This window comes from Dysidea avara, chromosome 9 (assembly GCF_963678975.1).
Source record: "Dysidea avara chromosome 9, odDysAvar1.4, whole genome shotgun sequence".
Lineage (NCBI taxonomy): Eukaryota > Metazoa > Porifera > Demospongiae > Dictyoceratida > Dysideidae > Dysidea > Dysidea avara.
In genome coordinates, this window is record NC_089280.1 from 8,439,452 (window position 1) to 8,463,586 (window position 24,135).

The following is a 24,135-nucleotide window of genomic DNA, read 5'->3' on the forward strand; positions in this document are numbered from 1 at the left end:
AGTCAGTTGGATATTTAATGTCTTGAAACCCAAAACCTAGGCTCACACATTAATAAATCATCTTTGACAGTGCTGTCTAAAAGATTCCTGGTTATACTAGAAAAGAGAAGTTTCAGTCAGAAATACCAACAAGATCATCAAACTCAAGTGTACTTGTAATTAGTACATACTTTATGATAATTAAGTAGCACATTATTATATTAATTAGACTCAGTAAGATTTTCCTTTTACTGGCAAAAAATTCAGCTCGCCATTTCCATTGCAACTTAAATTCAATGAATCCATGCATCTCATCAATCTTCACATTGGTGGTCTGAACATTCTGAAAGTGATACTTCACTCACTCAGCCATGTAGTTATTATGCTTGAATAAAGTCGTGATCAACTAGCCTTTTCCTGTCACCAGTGTCTTTCTGGTTTCTTGGAGATAATTTCTTTGTGGACATTTTACTGTGATTGTGCTCTGAAACTGATGAAATTGATTGGTCTTCTAGATATCGTAATAGCTTGTCATTATCAGCAGAAACAATTAACTGACATCCAATCAGCTACTGTATATTGCAGTAACAAATTCATCTTGGTCATGTAATAAATGAATTGAAGAACACTGCTGGGTATAACAAGGAGGAGAACAATCACTGAGACAGCTAATCCCACAATTAATATTTTGTTGCTAATGACAACTAACAAGAACCAACAATCAATCCTTTAATTGTTTCTATCTTTCTTAGGGTATAGGTTAGCAAAGCATCAACCATTATGGGAAAGATGATTTTGAAAAGTGCACAATACATGTTGCAAATGAAGTAAACCAATAATGAGTGCAATACAAATTAATGTACCACTCTGCGTGGGCAGTTCAAAGGCACTGCCAGTGCCATAATTTATATATTGCACTGCTGCAGACTGCAGCGAGTGCATTATAACGTATAATGCACTGGTTGCGGTTTTGTAGACCTCAACGAGTGCATTATACCGACCGCAGTGCAATATACAGATATTGCACTGGCTGCGGTTTTGTGCAGCATAGCACAAGTGCTGGTGGCCAAGACCACTACAACACCTCACCTAATAGGTGGAAAGACACTTCACAGATCACTCGAATTCTTTTATAGCCTGACATGTAAAGGTCGATTGTGGGCCATAACGTCACCAATACGTATAATGTTTACCAAGCAGCCAATGGCGATCGAAAAAGCCAACACAGGTGGCCACAACTCTAGTCTACATATATATAAACGTACTTATACACCTTACTAGTCTGGTGCCATCCTAGCCCAGATTAAACTGCAGTCCACTTCGACAATGACTCAATAAAACTAATATATTCTAAATAATACTCACCTTTACGTTCGATTGTGGTAACCAGTTTTGTCATGCCACCAGATTCAAGTTTAGCCAGTGTGAATAGTAAGAATTAGACTAGTAGTTAGGTTTTGTTTACTTAAACCGTCTAATTAGTTGCTTTTTTTTCGCTTGAGAGAATCACTATGGCGATTAGTCTGGTGCTTAGTCTATATGGCAATTGAGTGATCACACTGGCATGCTGAGCACTACATGATGACAGTTGAACAGTGAATGCAGGTTAGTGATATAACCCATAGCGTACTAGCTTTCAATATCTCAGGTGGCTGCAGAAGGAACATCATCGCAACATTCGGCTTGGTTACCCACAATCGATGTTAGAAACTTGGCCTTTATAAGTGTTACAGCTGTCTTGTGAGACTCTCCCCACCTATTAGGTGAGTAGTACATAACAGTTATACAACGTGCACTTGTGCTCTGCCTGTATAAACGCACTTGCCTTCGGGCCTGACGGCCCTCAGGCTCATGCGTTTATATCAGGCAGAGCACTCGTGGCTGTTGTATAACTATATATTACTGCATTTCATATCACAAAAATACAATATCAACTATTTCTTGACTGATTATTTACACGTTAGATTGAGATGCTCTAATAGAGCAGTCATATACTCTAACACAAGTCAGAAATTATATCAATGCACATAATTGATTTTGAAAGTATAACTTTAGTACTTGATTTTGAGTAAAACCTGTTTCATACTTGGGTCAAACCTACCTGTGTTTTAGTCACCCAATTATTGGTTTGTGACCATAATCTACCTTTATAGTCCGGCTGTTTTCACTTTACTTTTCATGTATATAAAGTCAATCTTTATACCTATACATGCCTTACACGCTTGTTACATAAATAGTAAATTTATGGAAACTACAGTAGACTCCAATACTCTTAGCTTCCCTTGCATAGGTCTAACAACACTGAAGTTTGCACAAGACTTACAGGAGCTAACTTCACTTTGTATACTGCTCCAAATGAACCCTTCTCAACTGGCTTATCCACCGTCTTTGCACAAATCTTCTTTGCAGTAACATCTTCAAACATCTATGAGAATTGTAAACACTAATGTAATAATACTGCATTTATAACACATTAAAGATCAGCCCATCATAATTAAAAATGCTTACAAATTCAATGCATTATACTTACAAATAACAATGCTTATTATACATTTTACTTTGTTAATGACTTTTTAATTACTAAAATGCAACATAGTTGTTGTTTTATACGTTTTAGAGTTATTAACTAATTGAGAACGTCAATTAATTATTTTGTACAGTGCTACAACAGAGAATACTGCAAGTACACAAAAAATTTGAGTAGGGACCATAGCACATCAATAAAAAGTACTGAAACAAGCTGGAGTAGGGCACAATATTAAATCACAGTAAAACAATAAGAAGCGCTATATCCCTACTGTGCAATTCCATTATGGCATCTTGAGTACAGTAGGGATATAACAGCACGTTTATACTAGATGCAGAATTTGAGCTATTGTGATGTAATTCAATCCAGAGCAATTAACGCTTCAGCGTAAACACACGCCGAATCGAGCCATGCAAATTCGAATGGGGCTACCTACCTGAGGTGGTCCAGTTCGATTCAATGCAACTCACATCTGCGTGTAAACAGTTGTGACCTTGCAGTTCGATTTAACTCTAATAAACGGAATGAAGGTATGGATAGTTACAGCTAAAATGGTGACTGTAATGATGAAATGAAGCAACAACAAAGCATTTAGGCGATGATATGGAAAGACACCCTCTTGAACAATACGAGGGTTCAAAGCAAACATGTACGCATGTGAATCAACAGTTAAATAATTACACAGAGTTGAGAGTAGTCGCCAACACAGAGGCCAACACTTAAGACTTTATCATGCCTACTAACCTGGCTAAATAGAGAGCACAAATCCATTTTAACACCATCAACAACCTTTAGTTCAATGCAAATTGTGACCCAGTCTGATAAAACCAGGCATATCGCCCATGTCAGCATATTCGATTTTTCACCCAGGACACACAGCTACATGAATAAACTATCTAATTCCACATTTAGACTTGAGTGGTCTGCTTTTGCTGGCTGCTTTTCCCAAACCCAGTGGCAATCCGTACGTGTGGTGTGGGGCCTTACTAGAGCTCTGGTCAGCCTGGGAACGACTGTATGTGGCTGTACAGCTCTGTGGTGTTGAACAAGTACCTCTGCTGTGAATGTCCTTTCATTTTAGCCAGTTTTGAGACCTCAGTGGCTCAAAACTTGGCCTAATTCATCCCCTGGCCTTCCTTTTCAATTTTTGAACACCATCTTTCCCGCCTTCCAGGGCCCCCGCCTCCCACCCAATTTGCAGCTCGGCTGATACAGTCAACCTTGGTTTAAAAACTATCTAAAATGGTGGGAAACTTAGCTGTTGGCTACTTGCACAGTGGATGCTCTGGAAGGTAAGGAATTGGTGTAAAACGTGGGAAAATTTGGTACACATAGCTTCAACCATTGGCAAGCTACAACACACTAAATACTTAAAACCGGCATTTCTCGATACTTTTAAATAGGTGATAAGCCCGGTTTTGCCAGACTGGGTCACAATTATGATTGTGGGTTTAAGATTTTACAGATTGGAGTGGGCTCGGCCTTCATAGTATAAACGGGGCTCAAAAATCGATCTGGATTGCACTGAAGCGATCTCATCCAGAGTGATCTGCAGTATAAACATGCAGTAACACTTCTTATTGTTTTACTGTTGTGATTTAATGTCATGCACTACTCCAGCTTATTTCAGTATTTTTTATTGATGTGCTATGGTCTCTACTCTAGTTGGAAATCTCAAATTGTTTGCACATTTGTTTGTTAACTTTTTGTAAAATAAATTATTATGACTAGTGAACCTACACATACTGCATCAAAAGAAAGAAATGGCACCATGCACCCCAGCTATCAATTATCCATTATGCTTCATTGTCAGCTATGTTCAACTCGTTACACAGCATTAAGAATCAAGAACTGTTCGAAAAAGCACCTCTGCAATCAAAATAGCCACTGTGAAAAATATTGACAATTTCCATTATGAATGGAAGCCATCACGTACTACTACTATTAAATTGACACCTTTCACTGTCACCAAAGATGAATGGGACACAAAGAAGGACACTGGGCAGTCCATGAAGAATACATTGTACATACTGCAGTATGGCAAAAGGCACAAGCAACGTCGAACAGTGAAAAACTCAAGCCTGTAGCCTTAGCCATTATTGAGTTACGCTTGTCTGAAGGAAACAGTCAGTCGATCACTCAGTCATTTAGTCACTAGAAAATTCCGTTTGATAATTTTTTTAAAATTACATAGCAACTTGTTGAAAGCATTTCGAGTCGATCAGAAGACTTGTTTGGGCTTAATTTTCCTAAACCAATACTGCTTCATTGACATCAGGGAAACGTGAGGCTGGTTTTTGCGTAATGTTTTTCATGGGCCATGCCCAAACCTTTGTGGTTCCTACTATACAGTACTATTGTACTGTATGATAAGTATAATATCTTAACAGAAAAATTCAACACCATTACCCACACATAACAAGCCAGTATTTAAAATGGAAATTGTAGATTGATGCCATATATGTCCCAGATACTGCACAACACAAACCTTCACTCAGTTGCAAATGCAATGAATTACTTTCCTATCTAAAAGGAAAGTCCTCCATAGAATAATCCATAGTTCTTGCGACTGTGATGAAAAGGTGTCACACTTGATTGTGCACTATCATATGCTAATCACTATTATAGGGTTATGAGGAGTGACCTTTGATGAAATAATGGTAAAGTTTGGAAAATAATTCAATGAATTTCAAATATAAAGCAGTTGAGTTACCAACTATGTACTCCATACCTACGTACCAGAGCAACAATGTTCTGAAATGAATTTATCCAAATTGCTGCTCTATAGTTGGTTCATATTCACTTGGCCTCCTGTCAAAACTAGTATATCAAAGAGGAGAACATGTGTTCACTTCTTGTAATGGTTTTGTACTGGAACAAGTATGGTTTCATGTTGTACAATTGTTTGTGCAACTGAAATATCCATACGAAATGTATGGGATATTTTCAAAACCTAATTGTGACTGGATTTGCGAAAAGAGGTCTTCCACACACATCCAATTCTATGAATTCAGAAGACCATAACTACGTACTCAAGTAATGGATTAATGTGAACATTTCTCCATCTACTAAGCTATGTTGGTGCTCACTACTGACCAAATTTTAAGTCAATAGCATTTTCGAATCTGTGGTTATGAGTCGTCAAAGTTGGTAAATTGGATGTGTGTGGAAGACCCCCACTGTGAAAAAGGTGGGATAGAATATGGTATTTCCAGTGGCTTATTGAATACAAATAAGCCTTAATATAAATCCTGTATTATACTCATCTTATACTTTAGTATAATCCGCACTATACTATTGCATATATGGTTTCAGTTTATTTACCACATTGCCTGAAATAGCGTATATCTAATATAATGCCCACACTATACCATCACATATGTGGTTTCAGTATGTTTAACACATTAACTAAAGCCTTACATGTGATTGTTAGTATACTACAGGTTATATCAAGCTTTTTTGTATTCAATAAGCCACTAGAAATACCATCCTATATCCCTCATTTTTCACAATGCCCTTTTCGCAAATCCAGTCACAATTGTTCTTGTACTTATCAAAACAGTTCCAGTGCTTAATGGTTTTACAAAACCAATAAATGTTTGGGAAGCTGGTCCATGTAACAAGAGTTATTAATGAAATAAGGGACAAGGTAAGCATGAACTGACTATAGGTTGTTTCAGGTGCTACTTAACACTTAAAAGTATGTTGGTATTACTACAAGTACATAAAATAAAGTTTGTTAAGAAGAATCAAGATGATACTTGTGATACTAAAATTAATGTACATTTACATATATATATATAACATACCAAGTCTGGAGTAAGATACATCAGTTTAATTATTTTATGACTAGGACAGAAGACTGTACCACACTCCTGTGCTTTCAAAATGCAAAACTGAATGTCAAAACCATACGAATTAGCTCTGGGAGCTGCAGCATTCTTATTAACATGAGTTGACCTGATGGACTGTTGGATCCAGCCATGTAAAGAGTTAGCTCTTACACATTGGTCAGTTGTAGTGATGTCATTGTCACTGTCGGAATCTGGTAGTCGTTTGTCACCATAGCAATATGGACAAATTGCTAACTGACGAAAATAAGAATCAGAATAAATCCCTTGTTCAGAGCATCCATCAAACATTTCTGTGCACAGCTCATTAAGAATGTCTAAAACATGAGAAAAAACTTGAGGACCTAAGTTAAGGGAAGTATGAGTGTTACCATTTTCTTCAATACTTGAATGAACCAAATAGTCAGGAACATTTACTTCCAGTCCATCATTTTTAGATCCCTTTCTGTCTTTCCATTCATCTTGATATTGAAACAGAGTTGTTGAAATCTTGTCCACAGTAATGGAAAGGGGTCCTCTTTGATGGTCATCGGTATCCGATTTGTATAACCCATTGACACAAAGCAGGACATCATTATTTCCGAAAGTGAGAGTAATTCCGTTACTCCAATACAACCATCTACATTGGTTATTGCAGATCACTGCATCACTTGCATTGTTTAGTTTATCAATCTTCATTCCAGGAATACAGTTGTTTAAAATAACACGATAGAAACTCTCTGCAGTGGTTATAAATCTAGGAATAAGTCTTTGCCAAAAGTTTTCTGGCAAATGATAGGCAAGGAACAGCCTTCGGTAACACATACCAGTTGGATGAAGATTAATGCATTTGTGTGTTGATTTAACACAATCAGCCACTGGTAATACTGTAATACCATCCATGCATTGCTTCTGCTTAACAGAGCATGGAATTGCAGCACGCGGAAAATTGCAATTAACACTGGAGTACAGTTTATTTCCTGGGCTATTTTTCAAGACAGATGGTAACAAAAATGTATTTGAATCCAATGATACTGCAATTTCAAATTTACACAAAAGCCTATAAATTGCTTCAAAATATTTTGTGGATACCCCACAATCATCTAAAATCTGCTGAATCTGGTACATGTTCACCTTGCCATCATCACCAATGGCTACAAGAATAACAAAACAGTAAAGATGTACAGAAATTATGATACCATAAACACTGAACAGGGTTATGCAAGAACATTAATAACATTTGATCGTAATTTTGAGACTGTACTACATTAAAATGAATGCATTAAACTCAGAGACAGTTATAAGTTGTCCAAGTATACATGTCAGACAATAACTTGGAATTGTCAATTGTTATTTACAAATGGCTTGATGGCATATACAATATTATACATACACCACTACTGTCCTAAGAAAAAAATCATGGCCATCAAGCAACATGACCACACTTCTTTGATTCTCAGCATTAATCTCATAGGTGGCTCCAGGAGTTTCAGTGGCTGGTTTCCAGACTTTCTGCTGCATGCACCCTCTAAGCATGCTAATTCTAGGGAGTTTGGGGAGTATACTCTCTGTGGAAATCTTTGAAAATTAGAATTTAATCCGGTAGCAATTTTCATCAAAGTCTTTATACAAGCTGATATTCTCTTAGAATCTGCTAATCACATTTTCTCATCATCTGTGAAGAATTTATTGACATATAGGCTGCTTGTGCTTGCTTCTGCTAAGACAGTATCAGAGGTGATGTAGCAGGCCAAACAGCAATTGAGGACCTTTGGCAATGAAATTCATGCATTAAAGTTTGAACAATACCGGCTGATTCATGTTGTACAACATACATGAATGTGAATGCCATTATGGAGAGTCTGGGGATATGCTCCAAAAAATATATCAAATTTTAAACATGACAGAACTACTTGCTTTCTGTTGATACAAGTAAGTTAAACAGTTGCATACAGATTTTAAGAAATATAAAAGTGACTCTTTTATTAGGGTATCTGACTGCTCTATTAAAGTATCTTGGTTGGGTGGGAGGAGGGCCTGCTCCCCCTCCCCCTCCTTCCCATTTTCACTGCATATGTGTAGTATTATTAGAAACTAGTATACATAATAACTCAATGAACAAAATAATTAAAGGTAACTTGCTAGCTGCTAATTTTATAGTTCAAAACCTTCATACTTAGTAATACATTTTTGCTTACCAGAAAACACTTTAACAGTTTCTGGAATATTTTAGCTTATATATATATCAAGACTCACAGTAGTGAGGCGTGCGGCCAAGAAACTACAAGGCGCACACCCAATTAAAAGACACGCGGCCACTACTGTGAGTTATTTACGTGTAGGAACGGTTTTGCAATATTAGCCCTGAATTATGCAACATCTCTCAATAGGTTTGTATTGCATTACGTAATAAAAAAAAATCTTTTTTCGTAGCAGTAGTAGTTTTCTTGCGACTGGTGCGGACTGTATTAAAACGCGTATTTAGACATATTTCGCTTTATTTCTCAACCTTGTGTTACACCTAGCGTCACCTTATACCAGTCAACTTACCCATGTTTGTACAGTCCATCTAGCACTGACATTATCTAATCCTGGTTTGTTCATACGCGTATTTTCTTCGATCAAACCTCTAATCCCTACAATAACTTTTAAAGACACGATATGGACACAAGCCCTAATGTCTGATAAACAAGTTGTAAAAGCATGTAGAACCGTAAGTTCCCTAGGGAAGGTGTTTTAAGCAGAAATCTTTTAAACTCCATTTAGTGCCATGCCTCATGCGTGTGTTGATAATTGGCAGATGTCTTATAAACAAGTGTGAAAGCGTCAAGAATGTAGCGTCACTAGGGAAGGTGTTCCAAGCATAATTCTTGTTGCCATACCACACATGGTATATTAAAATAACTTGTGTGTTCTGGTGGTGCTCAAACCAGCTTGTTACATAGTATTACCCACCCTAACAACAAGTAGTCACTCCCATTGTGGCTTTCGTCATGCATGTCATTTAATTAATACACATGTTACATAACAAAATATATCACATTAATTGTTTGTGACATTAACAATAAAATTCTGACAATAAAATGGGATAGTTAGTCCCATCACAACTGTACACCTCATCCTGGAAATTCAGAAGATTGTAATCAACTGAGATATAATGCCAAGATCTTACCAGGCCTCATCGTCCATGTACACTTGACAATTGAGAACTAAAGAACACACATAACATTATATAATTCCTCTGTCTATATAAACTTACTCCCCCAAACCTTGGTCTTTACGTATGTACCACTGCTAGTGAGAGAACTGCATGCTATGACCAAGTACCCTGTACCTGTAAAATTTACAGGGAATTAAATACAATACAGCTAAAAATCTGTCACTTTTTACACAAATGACAGATTTGGGGACCTGAAAATTCATCACACCCTTGAGGTAATACAAAAATCTCTTAGTATACACACAGACTGACCTGAAGATCCACAACGTCCTTGATGTTACTACAGTTCACGCACACTTGGTGTACAGTCCACGCACACTTGGTGTACAGTCCACGCACACTTGGTGTACAGTCCACGTACACTTGACAATTGAGAACTAAAGAACACACATAACATTATAAAATTCCTTTGTCTACTTACCCCCCAAACCTTGATCTTAGTTGCCAAGTTTAGAGCAGCTCTAGCCAAGTTATGTATGTAGCACTGCTAGTAAGAGATCCGCATGCTATGACCAAGTACCCTCTACCTGTAAAATCGACAGGCGGGCATTAAATAAATACAGCTAAAAATCTGTCACTTTTTACGTAAATGACAGATTTGGAGAACTGAAAATTCATCACACCCTTGAGGTAATACGTTTGAGGATTCACAAGTTGGCCCAGCAGTGACCTTACTACACAGTGTCCTGATTAGACAGGTTTCACTGTACATAAAGACCAGTATATATGCAATGTGAAAGAGTATTTTTTTTTGTACAAGCATCATGTAGATTACCTTACTTCTTCCACCTAGTTCCGGGACATCTAAATTGGTACTACAGTGACAATGAAAGCTGTTTGGTCTGTACGAGTACACCTTGTTGACAATCCATCCATGAGATATAATTTCAAGTGGGATAATATTGGTATTTGCTGCTACTCAACTTGGTACCATCACAGAAGTTTTCAGCTTGGTCTCAGTGAACTTGCACTAGTCAGTGCAGACGTCTGACAGTCTAAAAACCAATCGCATACATGCGGTTAATCAGTGTGAATAGATGTGGCACTTTGTACACTAGCCCCATTTTTTTTCACTCCTCCTTTCATTAGGGGGCATCTCCAAACTGATTTTGGTACGCTTAACGTCATAATGACGCTAACTTCAGACCCCCCTCCCCCCTCTCCTTAACATCACACTATGAAAACAATGCATTGACAATAGAAGCACAAAACATTATATTCTTTACCTGAAAACATAGTCTACAAGCAGTATAGCTGCTTAATCACGTCAATTCATCTATTCCTAGCTGTTTACACTATAACTGCTTTAATAAAAATTTATAACGTCATGGTCTGAACCCCCCTCCCCCCTTAACGTCATTATGACGTTAAGCATACCAAAATCAGTTTGGAGATGCCCCCTTACTGAACCTCCACTCCTCGTTTCGTTACTGAACCTCTACTCCTCTTTTCATTACTGAACCTCCATGAAGAGCTGAGTACATCAGTATTCTCGCCGGCGACTCTTTAATATCCATTCGACGTTCTTCTTCAAGCGGTGAAGACTCTACGTATCTTAGTTTCAAATCAGTTAAGTACGCTTCGCCGCTTCATTGAAATCCAGTTACAAATATTTAGTAGTATTCAGTTTCAGTCCTCTCAAGACATGGACTGCCATCAATAATTAATAAACCGCGTATCACGTGCATTCACTTTAGGTGTTACAGAGACTTTCCAAGAGATTTCTCCTAAATAGGCCACGTGATCATTGTCAGTCAAGTGAGACTTGTTCTTGGTTATGGCTCTACAATGTGGTACTCGTACTTTAATGTATTTTAGTGTTTAATAATATTATACTTCCCTCTCAAGACATGGACTGCCATCAATAATAATATAAATTGCACATCAAGTGTGTTCACTTTTCACTTGAAGTGTTACTGTGCAGGGTCTTTCCAAGGGATATCCCCTAAGTAGGTCACGTGATAATTGTCAGTCAGGTGGAACTTATTTATTTCCATTAATGCACCATGGAGCTTGTGTTGTAGCTTTCATTAATTGATCATTATGCACATACCATGGTGCAACAAAGTTTGTAACAAATTGCTGGAATGTGGTTCATGGTTTGCCGGTATGAGCTTGTGTTGTGGCTTTTAACTTTTGTAACAGATTGTTTGAATGTACATATGCATGTGGTTCGTGGTTGCCAATGATTGTGTATATGAGTTGGGGTTGTTCCACACAGCTTGCACAATATTCAGATGTCTGCATGATGACACAAGGTTAAGTGAGACCTGTAAAAGAACAAGCAGGCACTGAACTTAACCTAAAATGAAACACACATGCAACTAACTTGGAACATCAGTCGCAACACCAAAGACACTTGCTTGGATATCCTCATGGCTTAACTATGGAGTGACATGTGTAATTAACCGGCACTAAACAGTATCTACAACACAATTTTCTTTCCTGCAATAACTTTTTAACACCAAGTAAAGGCACTACCATCTCTCCTACAAGAGCATTTCACAAGAGATGTGATATTAACTTGAGTACAACCAATATGTGGTGTATGTTTGTGTATAGTGTTTGCACATTTTGTGTGCGTCTTGTGCTTGTATATGATTAAACGTGTGTTTGTATGTGGTGAAATAAAAATAATAATATGATGTTTGTGATCTCTTTCATAACCCTTAGCAAAGCATCTAGCTACTCTACGAGTGGAAAACCAAGTTGATAGGTCATCCTCAGGGCACTATGGCAGTGGTCATAGCAGGTTTTATTCATTGACAAGTACAGAATGATTGATATACTCCAATAGAACAGTCAAGCAATAAATACTCTAATAGAACAGTCAGGCAATAAAATACTCTAATAGAACAGTTATTGAACAATATAGCTGAATATTTACATCTCTGTCTGAAAACACTCCCAGATCCCAGATGCAATCTCAGAGTTGCTATTTCAAGATGGTGGTATTCCCCAAGATCACCTAGAAAAGCATGCTTTGCAAATAAGTGCTTTACACACATCTTCGGTAACCCTGACTGTAGCATTATTGCTTGGCATGACCAGTAATTTCCACTGGCCCTTGTCCTAATAAAAAATTATCAGCTACTATAGGAATGTATGTTACATGCTCACCACCTATCAGCAGATTTCTGTTTGGTTACAACACTTCTACAAGGCAGAATTCATCATACACCCCCCATGGTTTGAACATTGGGTCTGTAAATTATATAACTGACAAAAATTAGTGATATCCCCCCCCCCCCCAAAAACACCTTCGCTGTAAAAAAAAGGCGTGTCCAAGAAACTACAAGTATCTGTAACCCCATGTAAAACAGATAAGCTGTAGAAAAACACTCCATGAAATTAATGGGTAACTGAAAGAGTTGATATCTAGAGCGGCCAAGAATCAATAATGTCACTACAACTGACTATGATTACCAAAGAATACTTTGGCTGTAAAACAGGCAAATAAAAGTAACTGGCAACCAAAACAGCTGATATCTGAAGCGGCCAAGAATAAAAGTTAAGTTGATACAACTTACTACAATAATAAACTTGCAAAATTGAATCCTAATCATTCAACTGTGTTCTATACATTCACCCTTGCTACATCCTAAATTAATTCTTTGTAACTCTAATTGGCTGGTAATTTGGCCGCCTTTTTCAATAGTCAGAGTAAAGAAAAAAGGTGGCCAAATTACCAGCCAATTAGAGTTACAAAGAATTAATTTAGGATGTAGCAAGGGTGAATGTATAGAACACAGTTGAATGATTAGGATTCAATGTTGCAAGTTTATAATTGTAGTAAGTTGTATCAACTTAACTTTTATTCTTGGCCGCTTCAGATATCAAATGTTTTGGTTGCCAGTTACTTTTATTTGCCTGTTTTACAGCCAAAGTATTCTTTGGTAATCATAGTCAGTTGTAGTGACATTATTGATTCTTGGCCGCTCTAGATATCAGCTCTTTCAGTTACCCATTAATTTCATGGAGTGTTTTTCTACAGCTTATCTGTTTTACATGGGGTTACAGATACTTGTAGTTTCTTGGATGCGCCTTTTTTTTACAGCGAAGGGGGGGATATATATATACCATGATCATGTGAAACTTTCAAACCACAGGTAAGTATATGTGACTGGGCCTGCGAAAACAGGGCATGTGGGCACAAACTACACCTCATCACACTACAGGTCATATCTCAGTATTGGAACAGAATATTTGCATTCTGTAACTTGCATCATAAAGCCAATTAAATGCTTACTAGGAGTGGAAAATTGCATCACCATAGCATAATGGTACAAAAAGATATGAGTGGTAAAAGTTTGCCAAATCAATTAAGCGCTACGCCTAGTATCTGACATCGCCATGTGACTATACAATCAAAACAGCAATAAACTAACCTGTGACCTTCTTCATTCAGTAAAACAACGAACTATCTTCTTCCCCAAGTCCATGATCTATGCTTTGGCTCACTTTACAAAACTAAAACCTACTATCAATCCTGTGAATTGTCACTATATTAAAGCAGAGGAGATCACACAGTTTCATCAAAGAAATCAGATGATTTCTGAGAATGTTTGGAATGCATTATTGTATATACTACCTCCATTTCTTGTTAATGCATTCCTGACCATTTCTTGTTAATGCATTCCTGAGCACTGATAGCACTGCTTTATACCACTTATACACCTTCTCTTCCCTTTGAAGTGAGGTGTGAAAGTGGTATATATAATTATATATATATATATATATATATATACACCATGATCTCCAGAAATTTCAAACGAGTTGCCATTTGTATATTAGGCATATAGACCTTGTTTATTAGTGGGTGGATTCTTGGTATTGATCTCCTGGTACAGTGTAGGCAGCTAGCCTGCAATGGCTTGGGTGATCAATCATATTGTCACCTGCCGCAGGCTATTAGCTTGCAAATAGGCATGACATGCATTAGTATATCACATGCCTGCCTCAACCACAGGTGAGTATCTCACCTGTTCACAAGTAGGTACTTATGTGTGACTGGATTTTGGAAAAACAATCCAAATCCCACATTAGAAGTTTCAAGATAAACAGTTTTAAAGAATTCAAAACATGCATCAATCTATTACCTTTCAGGCCACTTCCAGCACTTGTAGCTGCTTGTAGAGTTTCCCACCAAATAAGATAGAAAATCTGAGCAGTTGGATGAGCGAAGTAGTTAACATAATATTATTCACTACTTTAGTTTATTCATGGCTAGTAAAGTAAGTACTTTAAAGCATTTGAATCATCTTTATATTGCCGTTTTGACACCTGGTGCGATGTCACACAGGTATAGTGACTGGGCGTGACACCTATTTGAGTAGGCCATTATAGCGCTGTAAACATATTCACTGCTTTAGTTTATTCATGGCTAGTATAGTAAGCACTTTATAGTGCACTTAAGCTTCATTATTAACTGTTCAGCTCGCATTTGGGTTTCCTGTGTTTAATTGCATACCCACAATCGAAGCGATCTGCATGCTCATGTTGATACACTTACGCTGGGCCTCTCAGCAGCGCCTTGTCATTGCTCTTATGACGTTATCTACAATCAAAATTGACATGGTCCCATATAAATACACTTGCAAAGCATTCCTGCAGTTTCCCCACACTTGCAGGTAAGTCACCCAATTGGAATATATTAGTTGTAACATGGGTACTTGTGAAATATATGCACCTGCACTTGGGCTCTTGTGAAATATACACACCCGCACTCGGGCTGTGCCTTCATGCTTGTGCGTATATTTCAGGAAAATCGCTCATGCCCATGTTACAACTACTACACACACACACACATATATATATATATATGTATGTATGTAATAGTTGTAACACGGGTATGAGGGCTTTGCCTGATATGTATTCCTGACTGCCCGAGGGCATACATATCAGGCAAAGCCCAAATGCTCCATGTTACAGCTAATATGTAACACTTCTCAGGTTGATAGCCTGTACGGGTGATCAATCACCCAAACCAATACGAGCACAGCCACTGGATGTATTATACATGTACAGTACACCTAAAATTTTCAATTGTGGGTCAGCAGCTATTACGTTCTGGTTACGTTCGGTTACGATGAACAGACATATCCTAGAGATACCACAGAGAATTTCGGTTATGCGAGTTTAACGTTTTAATCAGTGCTGTTGAATCATTTATGGAAAAATTACGAAGTTCACTAAGGGCCTAGATAAGTAAGCTTGCTTGTAGAGTGGTTACTCTGTGCAGAGTGGTAGCTTCATGATGGGGACGTGTCCATATTTGGAAGCATGTGGAAACGATCAATAAATAAGCTATAGCACTAGTTTTCACCTTAGCCCAACCTTTTCAACTCGTAGGATGGCGAGGATAACAAAATGCTCTCTGTCCGAGTAATTTTCATGATGAAATCCAAGTTGTGCATCCTAATCACGTGAGTATTAATTGATCCCCACAATCGATTTCGGCCTCAACGTCTATATAATCACTGCCAAGTTGTATGTAGCCTGGCTACATTTCGTATGTAGCTCGGTTGGCTGGGCTACATACGAAATGTAGCCCAGGCGGTTCCTTTGACCTGAGGTGTGAAAGTGTTACATATATGTATGTATATATATACAAGTTTGCTTGCTTTTCAATTAGGTTCACTGTATATAATGTACAGAAACAACAAGAGTCACTTACTATCAATTTTACTGCTGGCAAGTAATGGAGATGTGCACACTCTGCATAGCAAACCATACAACCAGTGAGGATCAATAAAGTAGCAGTCAGTTAGACCAGGATAATCAAAATACATAATAGTGCCTGAAAAGGGGTGAAGTTGTTAAACAACATATTTTCTGAATTTCCAACTGCTATAAAATTAATTTCAAATTCCTTACCATTTTGCTTCATGTACTTAACCGCAACAGCAAGGTCTCGTTCATCTCTGAAAATACTTTTAGTACCTTGTTTCTTCAATGAAACCATTCTAAAACAACAATTGCCACTACATAAGTACTGTCACATAACCACAAACCAGGAAAAAATAATAACTAGCTAACTCTATATACTATGTTAGAAAACACCAAGCTAAACAGTCTCTTCACAGGCACATCTCTGAAAATTACTGGAATGTCACTGGCCATGGACTATAACATGATACAGTGAAACCTCACTTAGTGGCCACCTCAGTAATGAGGCCACCTCATTATAGTGGCCAGGTCCAGCAAGTCCAAACGTATTTTCCATTATATTACATTTATGTAATTTTCGTTAATAGGGCCACCTCATTATTAAGGCCAGTGGCCACATACCACAGGACCAAACTGGTTAAACTAATACAATGTTCCCTCAGTAAAGAGGCCAGCTGAGCAGACAGTCAAGGTATCACTACAAAAAGTTGCTGCTCTTAAGTGCATATTTTAGCTACTGAAAGCGGTACCCATTATTCTGGCAGTATACTTCATGCTTTTCCAACCATTATGTCTCAAGTAATGCTGGAATAATTGGTACATTGTATGTTCCTACCTTTCTCTGTGATAAACTCTACATAGTGTGTTTAGATCAATTGTACATTGCTGTCGCAGCAACTACAGTAGGCAGTTGCTGGTTTGTTGAAAGCCTCAATAATAATTTTATGGCCACATTAATGAGGTTTTTGGTAATAGGACCACCTCAGTAATAGGACCACTTATCATGGGTCCTATAGGTGGCTATTGACGAGGTTTCACTGTATTTGAGATGAAAATGACCCTGTAAACTTGTCTTAAAATTGATGGTTGCATAGAATTTCATTATTCTGAGTTACTCAAAATCACTGAAGCTGTCTACTGGGGCTGGCAGCTTACCATGTGGCTTTGTTTTTGTGAGTAAATCTATATGGTATAGCGACGTAGCCCCCAAAATTAGCCATACCGTGCACTTTTTCATAAAAGCATGAAACTTTCCACAAAAATAGTATTCCTCATGACATGTATTTTTTGATATAGTGCCATTGCAGATTTGACCTTTGGTGACCTTTATGGCCATTTTTACCCGGAAATTTGATCATTTCTGTCTTTATCTCCCTGAGGCATGCTAAAACATGACACCAAAGTAGAAGTCTTGATGAACGAAACAACTTGGTTTTTATTTGAAGTTAATAGGTAATTCTGTTTTGAAGTTATAATTGTTTTTATCATCCCTGAAATTCTCTGAGTTTACCTGCCCTTGGGGTGTAAATTATCCATGGGGAGGAAAATTATCTCAAATTTCATGGTTAATATAAATGATCATAACTTTGGATTAAAATCACCTATTAGCTTCAAATAAAAAGCTAAGTTGTTTCGTTCAAAGAGATCTTTTAGATACCATGTTTTAGTGAGTTAATGAATGTATCAGGAAGGTGAAGATAAAATTAATAATGAAATTTCTGGGCAAAAATGGCCATAAAAGTCACCAAAGGTCAAATCTGCGATAGCACTATATCAAAAAATCTATGTCATGGGGAGTACTACTTATGTGGAAAGTTTCATGCTTTTATGAAAAGTACACGATATTTGTGTTGTGCCGCTATACTAATAGGGTGATACATATGTTAAATGGCACTATAGATTTCTATAGATGATTTTGCAGTAATATGACAAAAGAAAAATACAGTAGAACCTCGATTATCCAAACTAATTGGGGGAAAGGGTGTTCATATAATCGAACAGTACATATAATCGAACAGTACATAAAATCGAACTTCCATACATTTAGCTCAACTACTCTAATAAAGCATACACTTGTTGACAAAATACCCTAATTGAGCAGTCACTTTGGTTTTCAGATAATCAAGAGTTCCAGTTAATCAGTGTTCAGATAATCGAGGTTCCACTGTAAATAGCATTTGCAATCTCTAATTTTATCCTGCCATTTGAAAACACATCATTTAACTAATTCACACTAAAAAAAAAAAAACTCTTTTTAAAACATGGTATGCATAGTTACTTGTGGTTATGTCTACATAATAATTATTATAAACTGCAACACAATCATTGTACTTACTCCATTATTTGTTCCCATGACTGTATTGGTGGATCATCACCTTGGTGTTGTCTGATCTGCACCACCTTCTTTGATATTAATTGTTGTAGCTTGAAATAAGCAACTGGCACTTTTATATCTTTAAGCATCTTATAAAATTTCTTAAACCCTAAAAATTAATTACATCAATAGATATACCACTTTCACACCTCACTCCAAAGGGAAGGAAGGTGTATAAATGCTACATAGTACTGCTATCAGTGCTTAGGAATGCATTAACGAAAAATGAAGGTAGTTTATCAAAATTATGACCAGGCCTGAAAAAATAGGGCCTGTGCACACAAGCTAAACCCTGTCACACAAACAGGTTATATCTCAGTACTGGAATAAAACATTTGCATTCTGCAACTTGTATTATTAAGCTAACTAATTGCTTAATACCTGCTTAAAATTTTTGAAGCCATAGCGTGATGGCATAAAAGTTATGGGAGATAAAAGTTTGGAAATGTAGGCAAATTTTATGTTCCCAGGCCCAGTCACATAATATATATCTATTGGTGTAATATTATTATTATTATACACTACCTCCAGTTCTTGTAGATTCATTCCAGGAACTCTTTGATGAAACTTTATCACCTCCTCTGCTATAATATAGTGACACTTTATGGGTGGGTTTAGTTTAGTGAAACTAGAGTTGAGATACCACATAGCCTATGTAAGTAATTCAAGTCTCACCGATTTCGCAATTTTGGGGGTTACTGGAAAAAATTTTATCCTTGAAATATTTAGACCTTCATATGATCTAATGCATTTTGGGTTTGCAAATCCACAAACATTTTAAATTAGGCAACATAGCTCAACCTCAAAAAAACTGCACATACAGTATGGACTAGTGAATGAAGAAGGTCACAGGTTAGTTTATATTGCTGTTTTGAGTGTAGGTTAGAGACCTAGCATGAGGATCTTCAAACAGAGCAAACTGAGGTTTTTAAAATCTGAGGGTGTGGTCTCTAACCGACTTAGAAAATGTATACATTTTATATGGGCATATTGGTGGAGTCATTGTTATATGTCGTACTGAAATTGTCACACAATGTTAAAATAATTGTGGAAGACTGAACGTGCTTTTGTCAAAGTGCTGAAATAAATTCAAAGCTTGCACCACTTCCTTTCACAAGTTAGACTTGAATCTGGCACAGCTGGGAAACGACAGTGATCAATAATGTCGAGCCAGGTTAGTGGTAGCCAGTGCCTATGGCGTCACAGCAGTGTAAAGAATATGTGTGTCAAAGAAGCAGCTTGTGTGGATTTAAGCGATGGGAACGAGTTGTCACAAGGTGAGCCTTCAGTGGCACAAAGAACAGGCACGGTCAAGGGCACACTTTCGAATGTGGACCACACCCACATTATACATAGCGCAAAACAACATTTCTACAAGGAAGCTTACCCATTTAGGTATTAAGTTTAATAGAAGACGAAAACAGCTTTAAAACACTCTAGAAACAGATGGGCACTAAACAGAATTTTCCGTGATATTTCTGGACTTCTCCATTTATCCTCACAAACATACATACAACGTTAGATTGTACCTCCCAATCAAATTCTTTAAGGCATGTCTATATATTGAATAGAGTGGTTAGCCACATGTTGGCCTGGGTGACTCGTCGCCCACTGCAGGCAATAATATGCTTGGAGGAAGCATTGCAAAATCAACGATCAAAAGTGAGATTTGTGATGCTTGAGGTCTTTCTGCTAGCAAGTTTCTAACCATTTTAATAACGTTCTAGCAAGTCTCTTAGTGGATTTTAAAGACCTTACTATCCTCCAAAGATCAAATATTATGTATCTAGCAGGTGTACAATAGGCACCAGCCTATTATGCTGGCATAATTTTGAGCATAATAGGTGCCTGAAAGCATCAAGCATAATGCTAGCATAACAGGCAGAATATTTGTGTCATACCGTAAGCAAAAATGCATGCCACAGAAAAAGGTTGACTTGCAATAACAGAACAGTTGATGCCACTCATATGGCATTAAGTAGTTATTTGACACGACTGTTATTATAGTTTACAATGTAGCCAAATTCTTAATGGACATTTCAGTTGTTCATAAGCCAAAGTTTATCATTATCCATTAGAAAGTAACAAAACATGGGAGCTGTAGCAAAAAGTTTGAGCATAATTATGAGCATAATAGGCAAAAATTTTTAGCACTGCAGCATAGCATAATAGGCAAAATTAAAAGCATAATAGGCTGGTGCCTAGTGTACAAACAACACTTTCACAACACAGCTGACCACGGGTCAGGCTGACATACCTCAGCACTGCCTAAACCGGGTCTGCAAAAACAGGGCATGTGGGCACATGATTTTTGCCTACTTTTTCACACTTCCATCACTCATAATGTTTTATACTATTACACTATGGTAATGCAATTTTCCATTCTTGGTAGGTATTTAATTGGCTTTATGATGCAACTTACAGAATGCAAATAATTCTGTTACATGACCGGTAGTGTGATGGGGCATAGATCATTTTCTAATTGATAATAGTCACCTGGTGCAATTTCAAACATAGCACAGGGTAATGTATTTAGCCATTAGTGTGGTGAACATTGTATGTTCACAACTGTTTATGCATGCATGGCTAATAAAGTACGTACTTTGGTGAAGTTAAAACATTATGAGCTCATTGTGAGCTCATGTTACAACTTTCTACTGTATATTTAATTGCGCACCCACAATTGAAGCTTTCTGCATGCTCATACATATGTACCAATACACTTACGTACATTTGGTATCACTAACAACCTGTTGTTATTCGGTTATCCACAATCGAAATTCACATGTCCTAATCTAATGAACATGCACGCAGTTTCCCACACTTGCAAGTGAGTTACTCAAGTGGAATATATTAGTGGTGACATGGGAACTTGTTATTTTCCTGATACATACGTATATATATTACGTATATATATATATTACATATATATATATATGATATGCATTCAGGCCTGCGGCTCTCATGCTTGTGCATACACATCAGGCAAATCACTTGTACCCATTTCACAACTGTTACATAAATTTCACCAACCTAGTGATATGTTAAATTCACAGGCAGTATCATAGAGACAAGTGTTGAGTTTCCTGATATCCTGCTTCAGTTTGGATGTCGATACAAACAATATGTCAACAATAGATGGGTAATATTTCCTGTCATTATACATCCTTCGTATTGCTGTATTTAAAACTTTCTTCGGGCTATCACCAATAACACCACTGTGACATCCAACAATCACCACTGATACACAATTGGTTTTATGCTGTATAACAAAAACATGTAATCATTGATGAGATAACTGAGCTATTTGTAACACATTTCTGTGCAACATGCATACTGGTTAGGTATCAGATTTCCAAAATGCATTAACCAAAAATTTGTCTTCACTAGAGATATCCACATTCCCTGATAAAATGATTGTTTATTGCACATGTGAAGGTTGACAGAGGTGATCAAATACATGTAACTTTAGGTACTCTATGACAATCAAAAATAATATAATGGCATTTTACATTTTTAGCATAATAAACAGCATCATGGCAGATTTTTACAGAAAGGAAAAAATGAGATCAAGTGAAATTGTGAAGCTAAAAACTAGATTTGTGCACACAGCGAAATATGCATAAAACAATACTTAGACTTGTGATCAATGTATATTAGCTACAATTCACTCAAAACAATTGGAGTGAATGCACTTGTTTATTTCTTTGTCCTTTAATAAAAGTGATAGTATGAAGGGTACAAGTCCTTAGCACACATACCTTAATTCTCAACAGCCAGTTTCTTAGCTTGAAAATACCGTGATCCTGATCACTGGTGATTTGCCAACACAACGCATACAGTGTATTGTCAGTCAGAAAACATTGAATAGCTGAAATATAGTTGCTCTAATGAAGAAAAACAATTCGATACACTCATTGTAATCATAACCAACCTGGTTTATAAAGTTCCATACATTGAAGCTGATTGTTATCTCAGACTTTGCTTTGGTAAAGCACCATATGGTCTTGTCCACCACATGTATAGACAGATCTATATCAAAACTTAATCATACTCGTACCAAAAACATGTGAATATTTGTTAACATAAACAGTTTATATTATGCATATAAAAGCATATATATATTTTTGTCATATCCCGAGTAATCAGTCGTGTTATAACTGTTATATTCCACACCCCAGTAGATGAAATGATTATAGATAGCAAGGTATAGTGAAACAGCACCTGTTGAATAGACATCCTTGATGGATCAGACATTTTAGATTCTTTAGTGGTGCCACGCCCATCTACTTGTGATTAGTGAAGGAGACAAGAGTTCATCAAAAATCCTCCTTGCTCAGGTGAATGATTCTAGGCTCTTGTCAGTATTATAGGCTTGAAATCCTTGATGGATCAGGAATTTTACACTCTATAGTGGTGCCACGCCCATCTACTCGCAATTATTGAAGGTAGTGAAGGAGACAAGAGTTAGTGAAGGAGACAAGAGTTCATTGAAAATTGCTCAGGTGAAAAATTGTTGGTTGATTTAGGCACTTTTCATTAGAGACTTGCTTACCATTTAGATAAGGATTTCGCGGAATGTGTGAAGTTACACCATATATGGTAAGCGTAGCCACAAAGCGTGGTATAGCAGTCGAGAATGCATGAGTGTATTATGATAGTGACTAACCCGAAGCTCCGCCATGACTGGAGAGAAGATTGGCCAGGCACACACATGAGAAGGGTTGGCAATAATTGGAGAATAACATTTCGCATGCGTTACAACTAAAAGGTGCTTAGAGAGGTGTTAGAACGCATGGTGCTACATGGCATAGTGAATCTTGTCTCACCCACACCACTCCCCTTTACCAACTATCTCATATTAGTACTTTAGAAGACGATAATCACAAAGGGATTGTTGGGTGGGGTTTAATGTAATGTATCGCCAAAAAAAATTTAATAACGGGGGTGTGGGGAGGTGAAGCATGCACCACAGACAGTCCCAGCAGGGAGCTTAGTAAATCCCCCCATTTTTTTCCTCTTGTCTTTTTTCCATCTTGAAGCTAGCTCAGGGTGTGACAGTGCAGGGTTTCTATTAGGAACATTATGGCATGCGGAAATTCTTGTGGCTTCAGAGAATGTTAGAATCCCCAAGCATTCCTACCTCCAAGCCTTTGTAGTAAAACATGCTGTATACAGTACAGCTCACAGGTAACGTCGCAAGTATACACATGCAAGTAGTGCTCGTGTCTTCTCGCAAGATCATTCTTTTGCAATACACTGTACAAGACCTGTGGAACATTGCGTGGATAAGCACTAGCCACTCGAGAAGCTCGCCACGCATGAGAATGCTCGCCACTGAGTTTAGTAACTGTGACCGGATCTGCAAGAATCCCATATGTTTGTGCAAGCCTACAGTAGCTACAGTAGCTATGATTTTACAGCCGTAAATTTTAAAACGCTTGTTTCACAATGACGTAAAGTGATAATACCAAAAACCTTGGTAGCACTGTGATCCCCAAAGCAAGAGGAGTTCCAATATCTTTGTTTCATGTCA

General features: G+C 37.4%; 1 protein-coding gene and 1 long non-coding RNA gene across 6 annotated transcripts in view; both read right to left on the reverse strand.

The window, feature by feature from the left end:
* LOC136265512 (leucine-rich repeat serine/threonine-protein kinase 1-like) overlaps window positions 1-24,135 on the reverse strand; it is an 86,426-nt gene that overhangs the window by 25,333 nt on the left and 36,958 nt on the right. The window contains exons 9-16 of the mRNA XM_066060383.1: window positions 22,534-22,631; window positions 22,361-22,486; window positions 21,633-21,861; window positions 18,561-18,708; window positions 16,433-16,521; window positions 16,233-16,355; window positions 6,316-7,490; window positions 2,303-2,404 (exon numbers count right to left, since the gene is read on the reverse strand). Coding sequence (XP_065916455.1) covers window positions 2,303-2,404; window positions 6,316-7,490; window positions 16,233-16,355; window positions 16,433-16,521; window positions 18,561-18,708; window positions 21,633-21,861; window positions 22,361-22,486; window positions 22,534-22,631 — 2,090 coding nt within the window. The remainder of the gene's footprint in view (window positions 1-2,302; window positions 2,405-6,315; window positions 7,491-16,232; window positions 16,356-16,432; window positions 16,522-18,560; window positions 18,709-21,632; window positions 21,862-22,360; window positions 22,487-22,533; window positions 22,632-24,135) is intronic.
* On the reverse strand, window positions 7,504-12,789 carry LOC136265514 (uncharacterized). Of its 5 annotated transcripts, none has more exons than XR_010705573.1 (6): window positions 11,886-12,789; window positions 10,337-11,826; window positions 9,987-10,083; window positions 9,809-9,933; window positions 9,596-9,670; window positions 7,504-9,545 (listed from the first exon to the last, which is right to left on the reverse strand). It is a non-coding gene; the product is annotated as an uncharacterized lncRNA (long non-coding RNA). The 5 variants fall into 5 exon arrangements; XR_010705572.1 differs by having other exon boundaries at window positions 10,332-11,826; XR_010705575.1 differs by having other exon boundaries at window positions 7,504-9,457; window positions 9,509-9,545; window positions 9,987-11,826.